Genomic DNA, 17,311 nt, shown 5'->3' with positions numbered 1-17,311 from the left:
GCTGCAACCTCGGATCCGTTCATCTACTGAGTGAGGCCAGGGATTGAACCTGTGTTCTCATGGATACTTGTCAGATTCTTAACCTGCTAAGCCACAATGAGAACTCCTAAAATTACATTATTTGAAGGCTGTCAAGGGCTAAAAAAAAAGAATGTGCTTATACACAAAACTAACTTGTCTGTTGAATTCCTCTTCATTTTCCATCCACATGTATTCTGCAAATGGATTGTCATCTTCATGAGAATGACCGTTAATAATCACATCTTCATTGATGATGCTTGGGCTAGTACTGCTGCGACTTGGATCTTTCATGGTTGGCGTTAGATGTAGTTTTTAACCTTAAAAGAAGAACAATACAGTTAATATAGTCAGTCATTCTTTCAGTTCTTAGTGAGCATCTGTTAGTACCAGGTGTCATGGTTAGGCACAGGATATATTAATGCACATGATAAAATGAGCAACCGGAAAGCTCCATTTTTATCCCATGTGATTTTAATGTTTAAGATGTTTAAGGAATAGGGAGTTCAACCAGCTATAAGGAAAAAAAATAAAATCAAAAAAAATGAGGGCGTTCCTATTGTGGCTCAGCTGTAATGAACCTGAGTTTGTAGTATCCGCGAGGATCTGGATTCAATCCCTGGCCTTGCTCAGTGGGTTAAGGATCCAGCGTTGCCATTAGCTGAGGTGTAAGTTGCAGACGTGGCTCAGATCCCGAGTTGCTGTGGCTACAGCTCCAATTTGACCCCTAGCCTGAATACTTCCATATGCCGCAGGTACAACCCTAAAAAGCCAAAAACAAAACAAAAAAAGTTTAAGAAATAGATGAAAATTGAGTTCCCATTGTGGCACAGTGGAAACGAATCCAACTAGGAACCATGAGGCTGCAGCTTCGATTCTTGGCCTCGCTCAGGGGGTTAAGGATCCCGTGTTGCTGTGAGCTGTGGTGTAGGTAGCGGATGTGGCTCGGATCTGGCATTGTTGTGGCTCTGGCATAGGCCAGAGGCTACAGCTCCGATGCAACCCCTTGCCTTGGAACCTCCATATGCCACAGGTGCAGCCCTAAAGAGACAAAAAAAAAAAAAAAAAAAAAAAAAGTAAAAAGAAATAGATGAAAATAGCCTAGCTTCATCTAATAACAGTAAACAAAGGCATTCACGTGCTTAACTGGAATCTCCAAACCATCCACTTTTTAAAAAAACTGGATATCCCGTGCTTTATAAAACAAGCATGGTCTGGAAGACTTAGGTCATCAAGAGATTTTATGAAAAGCAAATTCTACTTTTTAAAACTGATGTTAAAAAGCCCAGAGACTGAAAGTGAAACTTTTAATAATTCTTAGTTTCTCAGTCACAAGGTAAGCTCTGGCTCTCAACTTCATAGCCCATTCTCTATTTGCTTTATTTTTGGGTCCACGCTGAGGTCCTGTATGCATGGATTTCCCCCACTGTCCAGTGAGTTTCAGGCACCTAATCTCACACACTAGGTCTGGTTTCTTATGCTCTATTCAATAGGTAAAGACACGATCTAACCTAATCGATATATTGTAGGCTAAAGTTCAAAGCATAAAGTTTCAGATTCTACAACTGTCTACCAATTCATGAACTCTGCTAAAATTGGGTTTACATAAAGCAAGAATCATTTGTACATAAATCCAACATGGGTGTGACTTGTGCCAAAGGAAGGAAAAAACATACCTAACTTGAACATACAGTCAAAAAAAACTTCAGGCCTTCTTACTCCAAAGTTATCATAATCAAGTAGAACATTCAAACCAAAGTCTCCTACCAGAAAATTTTTTTTTGGGGGGGGGGTTTATGGTTCAGGAAGAGACTTGTTCTATGTATGTTGCCTGGCCCTTTAAATTCATTTTATGGACTTAAGAGGATTTAAGTGTAATAAAAATGTATAGCTGTTCCTGTAACATGAATTTAGTCTCTAAGCTGGGGTGGGGGTCCTATCCTGACACACACATGCATTTTCCTCAATACTGAATACTAATGACAATCATGGTGATAACATTTTAAATTGTTGTTAGGCCCCAAATTAAAAATTGCTGAGAACTTCTGCCTTACTTGTTGTATGTACAGGAAAGAAAGGCAGAGATGGTCTGAAATTTATGTGCTAGGGTGTGGGTAAAAAACATGATGTGGGTTAGGAAAGTAAAGCACTGTGAAAGCAGACAAGACAGAAAACAGATGAGCGCTGTCTCTGATGTTTTTATTTATCATGAATTTTGGATTAAATAAACCCCTTTATTTTGACAACAAGTTCTGATTAAAGTGAAACCAGTTTCTCTAAAGAAAATTACTTATTCTTTTCCCTTTTTTTTTTTATTTTTAAATTTTATGGCCACACTGATGGCACATGGAAGTTCCTGGGCCAGGGATTGAACGCAAGCCACTGCTGGGACAACACAGGATACTTAACCTGCTGTGCCACAGCAGGAAAGCCTAAATGCAACTTCTTTAAAAGAAAGAAGTGTTTTCCACACATTTCATGATCATAACCTTATGTAAACAATGAAAAATCAACACCAGCAAATTCTATAGTCTGGAAATCCCCAGGGACTCACTCTCCTTCCTTGTTTGATGCTAATTAGTAACAAAATATAAACACTGCTTAGCAAAAAGGGCCCAACCCCTGCATTTGACAAGGCTTTGATCAGCTTTTTGCCCATTATCACCTCGTCAAACAACCTGTGGCTTTGGTATAGATCCCAGTGCAAGAGTCTACGAGGGACAGTAAATGAAATTTCACTGTCAAGCAGTATTTGGGAAACAAACCATAACAGAAATCAACTGGTACCTGGGCGCCAATCTTCATAATTTAGATAGCTGAAGAAAGAACAACTGCTGACCAGAGTTCTGCTACAGCCAGCCAAGAGACAAGCCAGAGGGTAAGGATCATTTACTTTCAGAATGGTGACAGACCTACATTTACTGAGTACGAGGTGTTCTAATATAAGTAAGGTATTGTATCCGACTTAATTTTCTTCCATGACCTTTCCTGGTCCTTCTCAAGAACACTCTTTATAGTGTGTCCTTTGTGTTTTGCTCTTTTAAGGAACTGAGCACATGTAGTTCAAATACAAGATTAAAAGTGTTTGGCATCTGTCAAAAGCAGTAAAGGCAAATGTAGGAGCGAGTGCCAGCAAAGAACAATAACTGGGGCAAACAAGAGACAAAGCAAAAAGCCTGGGAGGAAAGGCTGGCCAAGGAGATGGTTTCGAACAAAAGCTTTGAGAAGCTCCTGCATGCTCTGGGAAACCAAAAAGGCCACGGGCATGCCCAGTGCTGGGGGCCCACTCAGAAGAGACCTACGAAGGCCTTATACCCATCAGACTTCAGGTTTTGCACATAAAAAAAGGCTTAAGAAAGAGATGCAAACTGCCTGGGTGTTAAAGGTGTGTCTCAGCTACCAAAAAACCCATCTGCAAAGACCAGGAGAGTTTACGGAGTTCCCGTTGTGGCTCAGTGGCTAACGAATCCAACTAGGAACCATGAGATTGAGGGTTCGATCCCTGGCCTCGCTCAGTGGGTTAAGGATCCGGAGGTGCCATAAGCTGTGTGTGGTGTAGGTCGCAGATGTGGCTCGGATCCCGTGTTGCTGTGGCTCTGGTGTAGGCTGGCGGCTACAGCTCCGATTCGACCCCTAGCCTGGGAATCTACATATGCCGTGGAAGCAGCCCAAGAAATGGCAAAAAGACCAAAAAAAAAAAAAAAAAAAAAAAGACCAGGAGAGTTTTATTTTTTGCTTATGGGTATTTAATGAAATCTCTTGTAAATAACTAGCTGACAACTAAGCTAACGGAACAGAGACGTCAGCGGCCATACAAAAAATAATACAAACTTTTACCCAATTAATTCAGAAAGGTCACCAAACAAACAACAAGCAGAACAACCACCTTGAAGAGAGGGGAGAATGTGATTTCACAGCACTCACGACATTCAGTTTTCAACAAAAATTATGAGGCATGCGAAGAAATAAGAGAGTATGGCCTATTAACAGGAAAAAAATAAATTGTAACTATTACTGAGGAGGCCTAGACATTAGGCTTGTTAGACAAAGACTAAATCAGGTGGGTTTTTTTTTTTTTGGATTAACTTGAATCCATATGAAGAAATCAACAATAATTACATAGGTAAATACAAAAGTCACTAATACTGTATTTTTTTGGCTTTTAACTCTTCTTTTTCTCTCTCTATAAAACTAAATTTGTATGAGTCCATTCTTGCTACAAAGATGTTAGTTGTAATCCCCAGTGTAACCTCTAGGAAAACAATTTTAAAAAATACAGTAAATGGTTTCTTGCTGGGTCTTACCGCTTCATTAAGAGGCAGCCCAAAAGAAGTAACTTCAAAATTCCACCAGTCAATGAGCTCAAATTTATATGTGTTAGTCTCTGTGGCAGAAAAAAAGCTTTTCTCTAGAATAAAACCAACAAAAGTTTAAAGAGGAACTCCTGGCAACACAACAGGAGCACCTATTAAGCAAAATAAGTGCTGTCTGTGGGCACAATGTAGATAATGACAAGTATTATAAATAAAACATCTGGGAAGTAAACCATACCAATCTGCTGCTATCTTTTCTTTGTTCATGCTTCAATAAAAACCACTTTAAAAGTGGCAAAAATAAACTGAGAAAGCCAATAAATTCCCCCCCTTGGGGGCTGAAGGTGCAGCATATAGGATTTCCCAGGCTAGTGGTCAAATGGGAGCTGCAGCTGCTGGCCTACACCACAGCCACAGCAATAGCAATGTGGGATCCGAGCCACGCCTGAGACCTATACCACAGCTCATGGCAACAGTGGATCCCCAACCCACTGAACAAGACCAGGGATCGAACCCTCATCCTTACGGATACTAGTCAGATTCGTTGCCATTGCGCCACAAGGGAACTCCCATACTTAACTTTTTAATGGATACAGCAACAGTTACTCAACCACTTCCCTGTGATGCACGTTTATATTTCTAGTTTTTTCACTTCAGTCCCGCTCTTTTCCTTTTTTTTTGTCTTTTTGTTTGCCATTTTTTGGGCCACTCCTGCAACATATGGAGGTTCCCAGGCTAGCGGTCCAATCGGAGCCGCAGCTGCTGGCCTACACCAGAGCCATAGCAATGTGGGATCTGAGCCGCATCTTTGACCTACACCACAGCTCACGGCAACGCCGGATCCTTAACCCACTGAGCAAGGCCGGGGATCGAACCCGCAACCTCATGGTTCCTAGTTGGATTCGTTAACCACTGAGCTATGACGGGAACTCCACTTCAGTCCTGCTTTGACCACACTTGAGTATTGTGCTATTTCTATTGGTGCTTTCTGCAGGATATACATTCTCATGAATAGGAACAGCCAGGTCAAAGGCCACATGCACTTGTAGCTTTAAGAAAGATTATTTCAGAAATACTGTGGTAATGTACATTTCTGTAATACACTGAGTGCTCCCATTTCTCTGCATCTTCAACAATTTAATATAACCAATATAGCAAAAATGTTTCATTTTTTGTTTTTTTTTTGCAAAAACATAAAAAACTTTTGCAATCAGATGGGCTTAAAAAGAATCTCGGGGGAGTTCCTGTTGTGGCTCAGTTAACGAATCCGACTAGGAACCATGAGATTGCAGGTTTGATCCCTGGTCTTAGTGGGTTAAGGATCTGGCATTGCCGTGAGCTGTGGTGTAGGTCATAGATGCGGCTCGGATCCCGAGTTGCTGTGGCTCTGGCGTATGCTGGCGGCTACAGCTCTGATTCGACCTCTAGCCTGGGAACCTCCATATGCCGCGGGAGTGGCCCAAGAAATGGCAAAAAGACAAAAAGACAAAAAAAAAAAAAAAAAAAAGAATCTCAGAATTTCCCTTGCAGCACAGTGTAAACAAATCCAACTAGGAACCATGAGATCCCTGACCTCACTCAATGAGTTAAGGATCTGGCGTTGCCATGAGCAGTGTGGTGTAGGTTGCAGACCCGAGTATCATCTGTGATCTTCACTTCACTTCAGCTGATGGCAATGGCAATGCTAGATCCTTAACCCACTGAGCGAGGCCAGGGATCGAACCTGCAACCTCATGGTTCCTAGTCGGATTCGTTAACCACTGAGCCACGATGGGAATTCCGAGCCTCCCTATTCTAAGCTTCGACCCTAAAAGGCTACACACACAGGTGACAGAAAACAACTCCTACTCTCTCTGAGCACATCAAAAGAAAAGGTGGAAGGGAACAGACGCTATGACTCTGGCTGGTCTTCCTGTAGGAAGAATAAATCCTCATCACCTGGGAGGTCCACACCATCCCAGGTCATGAACCGAGTATGAAATGGTCCTGAATTGGTAGTGTCCTTCGTGCCAGTGTCTGGCAAGAGCAAATGTATAAAATCCTTGGCTGGACAACATCTTCATTCTGAGCCTTCAGTTCCTCAAAAAATAACTTTTCAAGGGCAATGAAGAGTACAAAATAATAGACAACCAAATCCAGGAAAAAAAGCAAGAAGCAGTGGAATTTACAGAAAGCATAATCAGATCCATGTGTCAAACCCACACAAATGACAAATGATTATTATATATCAAGCTTAAAAATACCTTCAGAAAACAGCTAAGTATTAAAAAATGCACAGTAGATCTATAAAAGAGCCAAATAAAACTTCTAGATATACAGAAATCACAACACAAATAAGAATGTAATAGGTCTGGCAGCGTATGAGATACCATGGGAGTTCCCTGGTGGCCTGCTGGGTTAAGTATCCAGCACTGTCACTGCTGTAAGCTCTGGTTACAGCTGTGGTGGGAATTTGATCCTGGCCTGGGAACTTTTTTTTATGGCCACACCACCGGCATATGGAAGTTTCCGGGCCAGTGACTGAATCCAAGCTGCAGCTGCAGTCTGTGAGGCAGCTGCAGCAAGGTCAGATCCTTTTACCCACTGTGCCAGCCAGGGATCAAACTCATGCCTCCACACCAACCCAAGCCACTGCAGTGAGGTTCTTAACCCACTGTATCACAATGGGAGCTCCAGCGGCCTGGGAATCTCTACTTGTCTCGGGCACAGTCCCCCACCAAAAAAAAATTAAAAACAAACAAAACAGAATTAGAAGACAAAAGAAAGTATTCAGAAAACAGCAAAAAGATGGAAAACAAAAGATGGTTCAAACAACAAAGAGGTCTCAGTGGTTAACCCAACCGACTAGAATCCATGAGGAAGAGGGTTCAATCCCTGGCCTCGATCAGTGTGTTAAGGATTCAGCGTTGCCATGAGCTGTGGTGTAGGTATCAGACACAGCTTGTATCTGGTGTTGCTGTGGTGTAGGTTGGCAGCTACAGCTCCAATTTGACCTCTAGCCTGGGAACTTCCATATGGTGTGGGTGCGGCCCCCAAAAGACACACACACGCAAAAACCTCTAAGAATCACAAAGTGAGATACATAAAATAAATAAAAAACAAGATACAAATATAATCAAACTGCAGAATATCAAAACGAATTCTAAAACCAAAAAAAGACACTGTTTTTAAAAAAAGCAATGAGAAAAACCAAGTGCTTTTCAACAGTAATAATGAAACACTAAAGACCACCCTCAAAGAAAGTAACTGCAAAACCAGAGTGCTAGAACCCTACAGAAAACAGCTTTCAAGCAAATGAACTAGAAATTTTCCATCCTTACATTCAGCAATCATTTGGATAAAAGAATTATGGGATTCCTGAAGATAAATGAATCAAAAAATTTTAAACTAATATATGACTAACAAACTTTTATCTTTCTTTTTTTTTTGGCCACATCAGCAGCATGTGGAAGTTTCCAGGCCAGGGAATGAACCCACACCATAGCAGTGACAATGCTGGATTCTTAACCCACTGCACACCACTTGGGAACTCCTAATTTTGTTTTTCTTATTTCGATTGGTCTATACAGGTTTTCTACCTCTCTGGTTAATTACAGTAATTTATATTTCACTAAAATTTCATTTCTTCAGATTTCAATTTTGCTATAATAGAAGCTATTCTAACTTCTGTATTACAATTGGTTTGACTATGTTTCTCTTTTCCTCAATTAGGTCTAATATGGATTTATCAAAAATTTTCAGCTTTACAATTTGCAGACCATTGAGTGTAATAAACTCTTTATATATAAAAAAGAGACGGATATGTGTGTATGGTTACAGTTTGCAAATGCACAGAACCTCTGGAAAGATAGAAAAGAATATGAGAAGCAAATTATATCTGATAAGGGACTTGAACCTAGATTATACAGAGAATTATTACAACTCAATTAACAGAAGGACAGACAACCAATTTAAAAATGGGCAAAGGACTTGAATACAGTTCTCTAAAGGCCGATAAACACATGGAAAGATGTTGAACATCCTTACCCATCAGGGAAATGCAAATCAAAACCATGAGATACCACTTTATTTATTTAGCCACACTCACAGCATATGGAAGTTCCTGGGCCAGGGACGGAATCTGAGCTGCAGATGCAACCTATGTCGCAGCACGGCAATGCTGGATCCTTAATCCACTGAGCTGGGCACTGAACCCACGCCTCCGCAGAGATAATGCTGGGTCTTTACCGTGATGCACTAGAGTGGGAACTCCGAGATGCCACTCTACATATTAGAATGGCCCTAATTAATAAAAGATAGTAACAGGAGTTCACTTGTGATGCAGCAGTTTGAGGATCTGGTGTTGTCACTGCCTCAGTTCAGGGTGCTGCTGTGGTGTGGGTTTGATCCCTGGCCTGTGAATTTCCACATGCCAGATGTGGCCAAAAAAAGGTAGTATCAAGTATTGGTGAAAAGTGGAGAAACTGGAACCCTCATTCACTGTGGGTAAGAAGATTAAAATGGTGCTGCTGCTTTGGGGAACAGTCTTGCAGTTCCTCAAAAGTTAAACATTAAACCTTATAACCCAGCAATTCCACTCCTAGGTATATAACCAAGACAAATGTAAATACATGTCTACACAAAAATTTAAAGCTCACCAATGTTCACTGCAGTGTTATTCATAGCCAAAAAGCAGATACAACCCAAAGGTCCACTAGCTGATAAATGGACCAACAGTGAACACACTACGCGAAATGAAAGAAGCCAGTCACAAAGGAACACACTATCATATGACAGGTAATGGGTACAACACTTCTTTTTTGGGGTAATGAAAATACTCTAAAATTGTCGTGGTGGATGCACAACTCTGTGAATATCCTAAAACCCACGCTACTATACACTTTGAATGGGTAAACTGCAAGGTATGTGAACTATAGTTTATTAAGAGCTACTAAAAACAAACAAAACTGAGAATATTGGTTGCCTACAGGGAAGAGAACTACATGGCTAGGGATATTTTTTGCATTTTCTGAGTTTTGAATGGATTACCTATTATAAATTCAACATTAGGAGTACCTGCTGTGGTTCAGTGGGTTAAGAATCTGACTTCAGTGACTTGGGTTTGATCCTGAGCCCTGCTCAGTGGGTTAAAGGATGCGGGCTTGCTGCAGCCGCACTGTAGGTCGAAGCTGCTGCTTGGATTCAATTCAAGCCCAGGAGATTTTATATGCTGAGTGTGGCCATAGAAAAAAATAATAAATAAATATTCAACTTTAATAAATAAAATTCCTGCTTTTGGTTTTATCTATTTTTCCTATTTTTGTTTACTTTATTGTTTTCTTACATTATTTTCTCTTCCCTTCTACATAATTTCAATTTATTGCTCTTTGTTTTTCAAGTGGACAAATAATTTTCCACCTTTCACTTAATAAAAAATTTTCCCTAGAAGTTTTAATATAGAGTATAGTTACCAATTTTAGGTAATTACAATGTACTTAGAGTGAGCTAGAAATTATTCAGAAGAATGTAGTTTCCAAGTGATTAAGGTTCTTTTGGTTACCTCTTTACTTTTTTTGGCTGTGCCTGTGGCATGGGGAGGTTCTGGGGCCAGGGATTAAACCCAAGCTAAAGCAGTGACAATGCCAAATCCTTAATCCAGAGTCATCAAGGAACTCTTCTTTTGGCTGCCTTTTTGTTTTTTGTTTTTTTTAAGGGCCGCACCACTACATATGGAAAATCCCAGGCTAGGGGCTGAATCTGAGAATCTGAGCCACAGCTGCTGGCCTATTGTACGGCCACAGCTATGTCAATCTGAACCGAGTCTGAGACCCACACCACAGTTTAAGGAAATGCCTGAGTGGGGCCAGGGATAGAACCTGCAACCTCATGGATACCAGTCAGGATCATTACCACTGAGCCACAACAAGAATGCCTACCTTTTTTTTTTTTAAAGGGCCACACCCAAGGCATATGGAAGTTCCTGGAACTAGGGGCTGAACAGGAGCTGCAAGCTGCTGGTCTATGCCACAGCTACAGGCGATCCAAGCTGGACATGCTGTGGCAATGGCAGATCCTTAACCCACTGAGTGAGGTCAGGGATTGAACCTATATCCTCATGGATATGAGTTGGGTTCTTAACTCACTGAGCCACAACACCACGAACTCCTTTTGGTTACCTTTTGATACCTAATTTCTAGTTTTACTATGTGAAAAACGTGTGACTTCTATTTCTAACATACAAAAATGATTTATATATATTAGGCTGATCTTTTCAACTTGGTTAATTTTGAAAGTGATGCATTCAAGACCTCCTTTCCCCCCCTCCTTTTTTGGCTACAGCATGTGGAAGTTCTGAGGCAAGGGATCAAACCCCTACCACAGCACCTATCCAAGCTGCTGCAGTGACAAGTCCAGACCCTTAACCCAGACCCACAAGGGAACTGCCCAAGTCCTCTACTTTAACAGCTAGATTATTTAAACCAGTCTGAGAATATGTCTCATAGAAAATTTTTGGTAACTCATGCTTGGGTTCATCTTCCATCAAAACTTCATGTTTGGAGTTCCTGTCGTGGCGCAGTGGTTAACAAATCCGACTAGGAATCATGAGGTTGTGGGTTCGGTCCCTGCCCTTGCTTAGTGGGTTAACGATCCGGTGTTGCTGTGAGCTGTGGTGTAGGCTGCAGACGCGGCTCGGATCCTGCATTGCTGTGGCTCTGGCGTAGGTCGGTGGCTACAGCTCTGATTCGACCCCTAGCCTGGGAACCTCCATATGCCGCGGGAGCGGCCCGAGAAATAGCAAAAAGACAAAAAACAAACAAACAAACAACAAAAAAACCTTCATGTTTGGAGTTCCCATAGTGGCGCAGTGGTAACGAACCCAACTAGTATCCATGAGGACACAGGTTCGATCCCTGACCTTCCTCAGTGGATTAAGGATCTGGCACTGCTGTGAGCTGTGGTGAAAGTCCCAGAGGCGGCTCAGATCTGGTGTTACTGTGGTGTAGGCCAGCAGCTACAGCTCCGACATGAACCCTAGCCTGGGAACTTCCATATGCCGCCAGTGTGCACCCCCCTCCCCCCATAAAAGACAACAAAACAGAACAAACTTCATGTTTATGTTTCTTACAGCTTCTTTTTACCTTCTATTCCTGTAGTGTTTATTTTCCTATTTTAAGCAGATTAAAAAAATTAAACTTGATTTTCTATAACTCATCAACTACTGTGAAATCTGTTGGGTTTTTTCCTCCCCAGTTTGAGATATAATTGACAGGCAGCACTGCATAGGTTTAAGGTGTACAGCACAATTATTTGACTCAAAACTATTATGAAATTAGTTTCCTCTCAATTAAAAACGCTTTTCCTTTCTTCAACATACTCAACTCAGTCCCTGATCCCAAATAAAGACCTTCAGAATGATTTTTCTTACCCACTTCCTCTCCCCACCCCATCTCCTGAGTTTTGTGGAAATAATTCAGCATTGTTAGATCTGCACTATTAGCTTTTCTCAGAGTATATATAAATATAGATACAGATATTTTAAAGAATCATCTTCCCCTAACTTGACATCTTTGTTTTGGCTTACTATTTCTTCAAAATATTACCTGATGATATAAATGTCTGAAACTGCCTTTTGTTTTCATACTTGCGGGGTTTTTTTTGTTTGTTTGTTTGTTTTTTGTCTTTTTTTGCTATTTCTTTGGGCTGCTCCCGCGGCATATGGAGGTTCCCAGGCTAGGGGTCGAATTGGAGCTGTAGCCCCCGGCCTATGCCAGAGCCACAGCAATGCAGGATCCGAGCCGAGTCTGCGACCTACACCTCAGCTCACGGCAACGCCGGATCGTTAACCCACTGAGCAAGGCCAGGGACTGAACCCGCAACCTCATGGTTCCTAGTCAGATTCGCTAACCACTGCGCCACGACGGGAACTCCGGTTCTGTAAATTATTTATTTTGCTTTTTAGGGCCGCACTCAGGGCACACGGAAGTTCCCAGGCTAGGGGTCCAATCGGAGCTACAGCTGCCGGGGCCTATGCCACAGCAACACAGGATCTGAGCCTCACCTGAGACCTACACCACAGCTCATGGCAATGCCAGATCCTTAACCCACTGAGCGAGTCCAGGGGTTCAAGTCCTGGTGCTGCAAAGACGCCACCAATCCTGCTGCACCACAGCAGAACCCCCAGATCTCCAGATTTAGACTCTTGTCTTTTCAGTACTCTACAAATATTCCAGCTTTCACCGTAGAAAATGTGTTTACTTTCTTTTGTAAAATGCTGTTTAGCTGACAGCCTAATATGAGAGCCTCACACTTAAAATTCAGAAACTTCACCAAATTTTGTTTAGGTGAGAGCGTTTTTTTTCCTATTAGCACTGCCAGGCACTTTCAATCTACAAACTATTTTCTTCAGCTACTTTTTCCCTCTTGAAATGCCTCTTACACAAACTGATTTTCAGCAGTGTCCATCCTTTTGAAGTTCCAGAAGATTTAAAAATATGGAAAATTTTTTTTGTCTTTTTGCCTTTTCTAGGGCCACTCCTGCGGCATATGGAGGTTCCCAGGCTGGGGGTCCAATCGGAGCTGTAGCCGCCAGCCTACACCAGAGCCACAGCAACGCGGGATCTGAGCTGCGTCTGCGACCTACATCACAGCTCATGGTAACGCCGGATCCTTAACCCACTGAGCGAGGCCAGGGATCAAACCCGAAACCTCGTGGTTCCTAGTCGGATTTGTTAACCACTGAGCCACAACGGGACCTCCCAGACCACTTTTTCTTATTCCTCTGGACTCTACAGTGAACTACTGTAAATGCAACCTTATTTATACATACATATATATTTAATGTATAAAACACGTATGTATTTTAGTATACTTGTTGTCCCTCTAGGAATTAGTGAGAGAGGATAAAAAAAAATTTTCTGCATCAGCCTCTGTTTTCAATTTAGAAGTTTGTGAGCAGCATCAAATTTTTGGTTTTAATATTCGGCAGTATAAAGCATGGTCTGTGGAACCACGCTGCCTTTCTAAGCTGTATGATGATGGGCTAAATTACTTAACCCGTGTCTCAGGTTCCCCATCTGTAAAATGGATATTAATAAGCATATCTTAGAGCCTTGCACATACTAGTGTTATCTATCTTGGTGCTTATTAAACATTTAGAGCAATTAAAAAATTGCTAGAGCAAGGAATAAGGTAAAAGTAACAGGTCCAAATACTTGCAGGAGTGAAACAATGCCACAGAAAGATCCCAAAGACTATAACCCTAATCTCAACCGTAGTGTAACCAGGATGATCAAGTGAGAATAAGGACGGCTCGATACTGCCTATCATCACTGCTGATGGAAACTCCAAGCACATCAGAAACACCATTCTTATTAAAAATGATACAAAAGTAAGAAGCAAAAGCAATTCAAATAAACTCACATTACACACCATAGAGGCCACCAGCTACATATATGTTTATATACATATACAGCTGTTTAAATGAAAATTAATTTTAATACAATTAAAATTTAAGTTCTTCTCTAGAATATATAAGCAACTTATACAACTCAACAGCAAAAAAACCAATCAATCAATGGAAAAATGGGCAAAAGACCTGAATAGACATTTCTCCAAAGAAGATATACAGATGGCCAACAAACACATGAAAAAATGCTCAACATCGCTGATTATAAGAGAAATGCAAATCAAAACTACCATGAGATACCACCTCACACCAGTCAGAATGGCCATCATTCATAAATCCACAAATGGCAAGTGCTGGAGGGGCTGTGGAGAAAAGGGAACCCTCCTGCACTGCTGGTGGAAATGTAAACTGGTACAGCCACTATGGACAACAGTTTGGAGATTCCTTAGAAATCTATACATAGAACTTCCATATGACCCTGCAATCCCACTCTTGGGCATCTATCCGGACAAAGCTCTACTTAAAAGAGACACATGCACCCGCATGTTCATGGCAGCACTATTCACAATAGCCAGGACATGGAAACAATCCAAATGTTCATCGACAGAGGATTGGATTCGGAAGATGTGGTATATATACACAATGGAATACTACTCAGCCATAAAAAAGAATGACATAATGCCATATGCAGCAACATGGATGGAACTAGAGAATCTCATCCTGAGTGAAATGAGCCAGAAAGACAAAGACAAATACCATATGATATCACTTATAACTGGAATCTAATATCCAGCACAAATGAACATCTCCTCAGAAAAGAAAATCATGGACTTGGAGAAGAGACTTGTGGCTGCCTGATGGGAGGGGGAGGGAGTGGGAGGGATCGGGAGCTTGGGCTTAGCAGACACAACTTAGAATAGATTTACAAGGAGATCCTGCTGAATAGCATTGAGAACTATGTCTAGATACTCATGTCGCAACAGAAGAAAGGGTGGGGGAAAAAACTAACTGCAATGTATACATCTAAGGATAACCTGACCCCCTTGCTGTACAGTGGGAAAATAAAATTAAAAAAAAAAAAAAAAGGAAAAAAAAATTTAAGTTCTTCAGTTGTACTTGCTACCTTTCAGGTGCTCAATAGAGATGTGCTTAGTACCACTGGACAGCACTGCTCTGAATAAGGAAATTAAGAAAAAAAAAGATTGAGTTACTGGAACTGAACCTCAGTCTGTATCATATACAAATTATTAATCCACCAGTGCAACAGGGTGATCCAGCACATGAAAACAACTTGGTTAACTTTAATCTTGATCTGGGTTCAAATCCCATATATGCCACCAAATCAGAGGCAAAACACTACAGTGGTTAAGAGCACATAATACCTGGCAGACCTGGATTTGAATTTCAGCTCTCATTAGCTGTGTAATACTGGACAAGTTACTTCACATCTCTCATTTACAATCTTCATTTTACGGGAGTACTTACTGACTAAAGATGTGGAAGATTAAATACTTGTAAAAGCTCTCTGAACAATGCTTGGCATTACAAGTGCTACAGAAGTATGTGCCTAATAAAATAATCTCTTAAGCTTCTATTTTCTCAATTTCAAAAGGAGCCAAATAAAACTTGCTCTGCTTATTTCACAGGCTGTTATAATATATATGAAAAGTTTGTAAATTACAAGAATACATAAATGCACAAAAGGAAAAGTGACAGAACTTTTTCTTCCCATCTTCTTTCATCTCCCACAATATCCATGAAATTGCTGTGCTAATAGTGGACATTTTATAAATGTTTTATCTCTTCACTAAAATGGAGCATCTCTCTCCAGAGTCATGAAGGCGTAAACCTGAATAGTACACAGAATGCTTACTCAAAGAAAAGCCAACTAACTAAACGTACTGTTCCAAAGACGGAAGAGATAACCTACTTCAATTTGAGCTCTTAAGGAGGAATATGCAATATACCATAATAAAAATGCCTATTATCTCAATAAAATTTAAAGAAAAACAAAAATGCCCAAGCTCCCAGCTTTTAACCTTGAGTCTCTACTGCCTACTCCCATGCCTTAAAGAAACAGTTTAAGTAGGCTATATTTTTGGGGAAATTACCTTTTGTCAGACACTTGTGAAAAAAAAATTTAAGTTCTGCCCAAGTTCACACTTAAAAAGTAGCATGAATAGGCTAATTTACCCCAAATAGCCTCTTACAAACTGGAAACAAAAGCACAAAACAGCAAACACTGGAAACCTCATTTAAAATCCTTACAGAGACCCTTATTTGCAAACATAACCTACAGCCTGTAAAATTTCAAAAGGCATTTAACGAAAATGCAAAACAACATCTGGTAAACTGCTCAAATGCAATTTGTGAAAAATCATGCCACCAGGTTAATAAGGTGAGATTAGCCAGCATATATGCAAGATGGGAATTTATCTTCTGTTGAAATAAATGTCAAAAGCTGTCAGCTTCTCCCACGGCATACTGGAAGCCAAATTCTTTCTAGAGTTTGCAGTTTCTGTGAGGTGTTGGAGTTGCAAAACCAGGGAAAACAAGACAACAAAAGGAAGCAGAAAAGGCCCTTTTTTTGGCAGTTACTAGAAAATACTACTGCCGGCTGCTTCAACAAATGTTTAAAAAAAAAAAAAAAGCTTCGCCACAAGCCGTATATTTTTTTGATAGTGGGAAAAAGCACTGGAGAAAATTAAGGAATCAAATCAAAGAATGTGAACTGGATGGGCGCTCAAAGTTCATCTGGCTCAAAACAGTTCTGGAGTAGGAGTTCCCAGGACGCCAAAGGCCTTCCCATCCCAAGCACAGAATACAAGGTAACTAAAAATAAGGGGAAGAGGAAGGCGAAGAAACCGGAGAAAAGCGATCATCGGAAAGGTACAAGCCCGTGGACGGTTACAGAATGCTCCCCTAGGACGCTCGCCAGCCCGCCACTCCCTCCGCCCCTTTCTCTTCCCCCACCCAAGCTTCGGGAGGAGCGCGCAGGCGCAGCTAGTACGGGCTGCGCGTGGCGACGCGCAGGCGTAAAGTGGGGAGAAACAATGAGCTTTGTTGCCGAGGCGGCCGTGGGGGGCAGGGGGGAAAGGAGACGGGGGGCGGGGTGGTGGTGGTGAAGGAACTGGGGCGGGGGGGGAAACGACGCGAGAAAGTGCTATCCCAGCAACCCTCGCGCGCCACCGAGGACCCGGATAGAGAGCTGCGAGATCCAAATCATAAATAATAATGACAATGAAAAAGAAAGCGACGGCCATTTCTCAGAGAAGAAAGAGACCAAGTCGGTCCAAGACCATCCCTCAGACTCGGCTGGAAGAGGCAAGGAACAACGGAGGCCATACAGGCTTGGGGGCCAACAACCCGAGGTACCCTGTAGGCCCCTCAGCCGTCGCCGAGGAGCCATCCCTCGACGGCTGGGGCCGCCGCGCCCTTCTTGCCGCTCTGCCCGAGGGAACCCCTCACCCAGTGCACGGCAGCGGGGACGGCAGCCAACGAATCCGGTCGGCCTCCGCGGATCTCCACAGGCAGCGCCGCTCCCCCGCTCGACGCGCGCTTCGCCCGCCGCCTCCCTTCTCCAGTCCAAACAAAC

General features: G+C 41.8%; 2 protein-coding genes across 2 annotated transcripts in view; both read right to left on the bottom strand.

The window, feature by feature from the left end:
• PSD2 (pleckstrin and Sec7 domain containing 2) overlaps nucleotides 1-17,311 on the bottom strand; it is a 684,196-nt gene that overhangs the window by 404,426 nt on the left and 262,459 nt on the right. The gene's annotated exons all lie outside the window — the stretch shown is intronic.
• Nucleotides 1-17,311, bottom strand: part of PAIP2 (poly(A) binding protein interacting protein 2) — a 22,768-nt gene extending 5,457 nt beyond the window's left edge. The window contains exons 1-2 of the mRNA XM_003123980.5: nucleotides 17,185-17,311; nucleotides 175-338 (exon numbers count right to left, since the gene is read on the bottom strand). Coding sequence (XP_003124028.1) covers nucleotides 175-312 — 138 coding nt within the window. The 5' untranslated portion in view covers nucleotides 313-338; nucleotides 17,185-17,311. The remainder of the gene's footprint in view (nucleotides 1-174; nucleotides 339-17,184) is intronic.

The sequence above is a fragment of the Sus scrofa genome, chromosome 2 (genome assembly GCF_054392235.1).
Source record: "Sus scrofa isolate SSC_HxYL_T2T_F1_AM1 chromosome 2, Sscrofa_HxYL_maternal_Yorkshire_Landrace_v2.0, whole genome shotgun sequence".
NCBI classification, from domain to species: Eukaryota; Metazoa; Chordata; class Mammalia; order Artiodactyla; family Suidae; genus Sus; species Sus scrofa.
The sequence above is the reverse complement of the archived record's forward strand: the minus strand, read 5'-3'. Positions and strand labels throughout refer to the sequence as shown.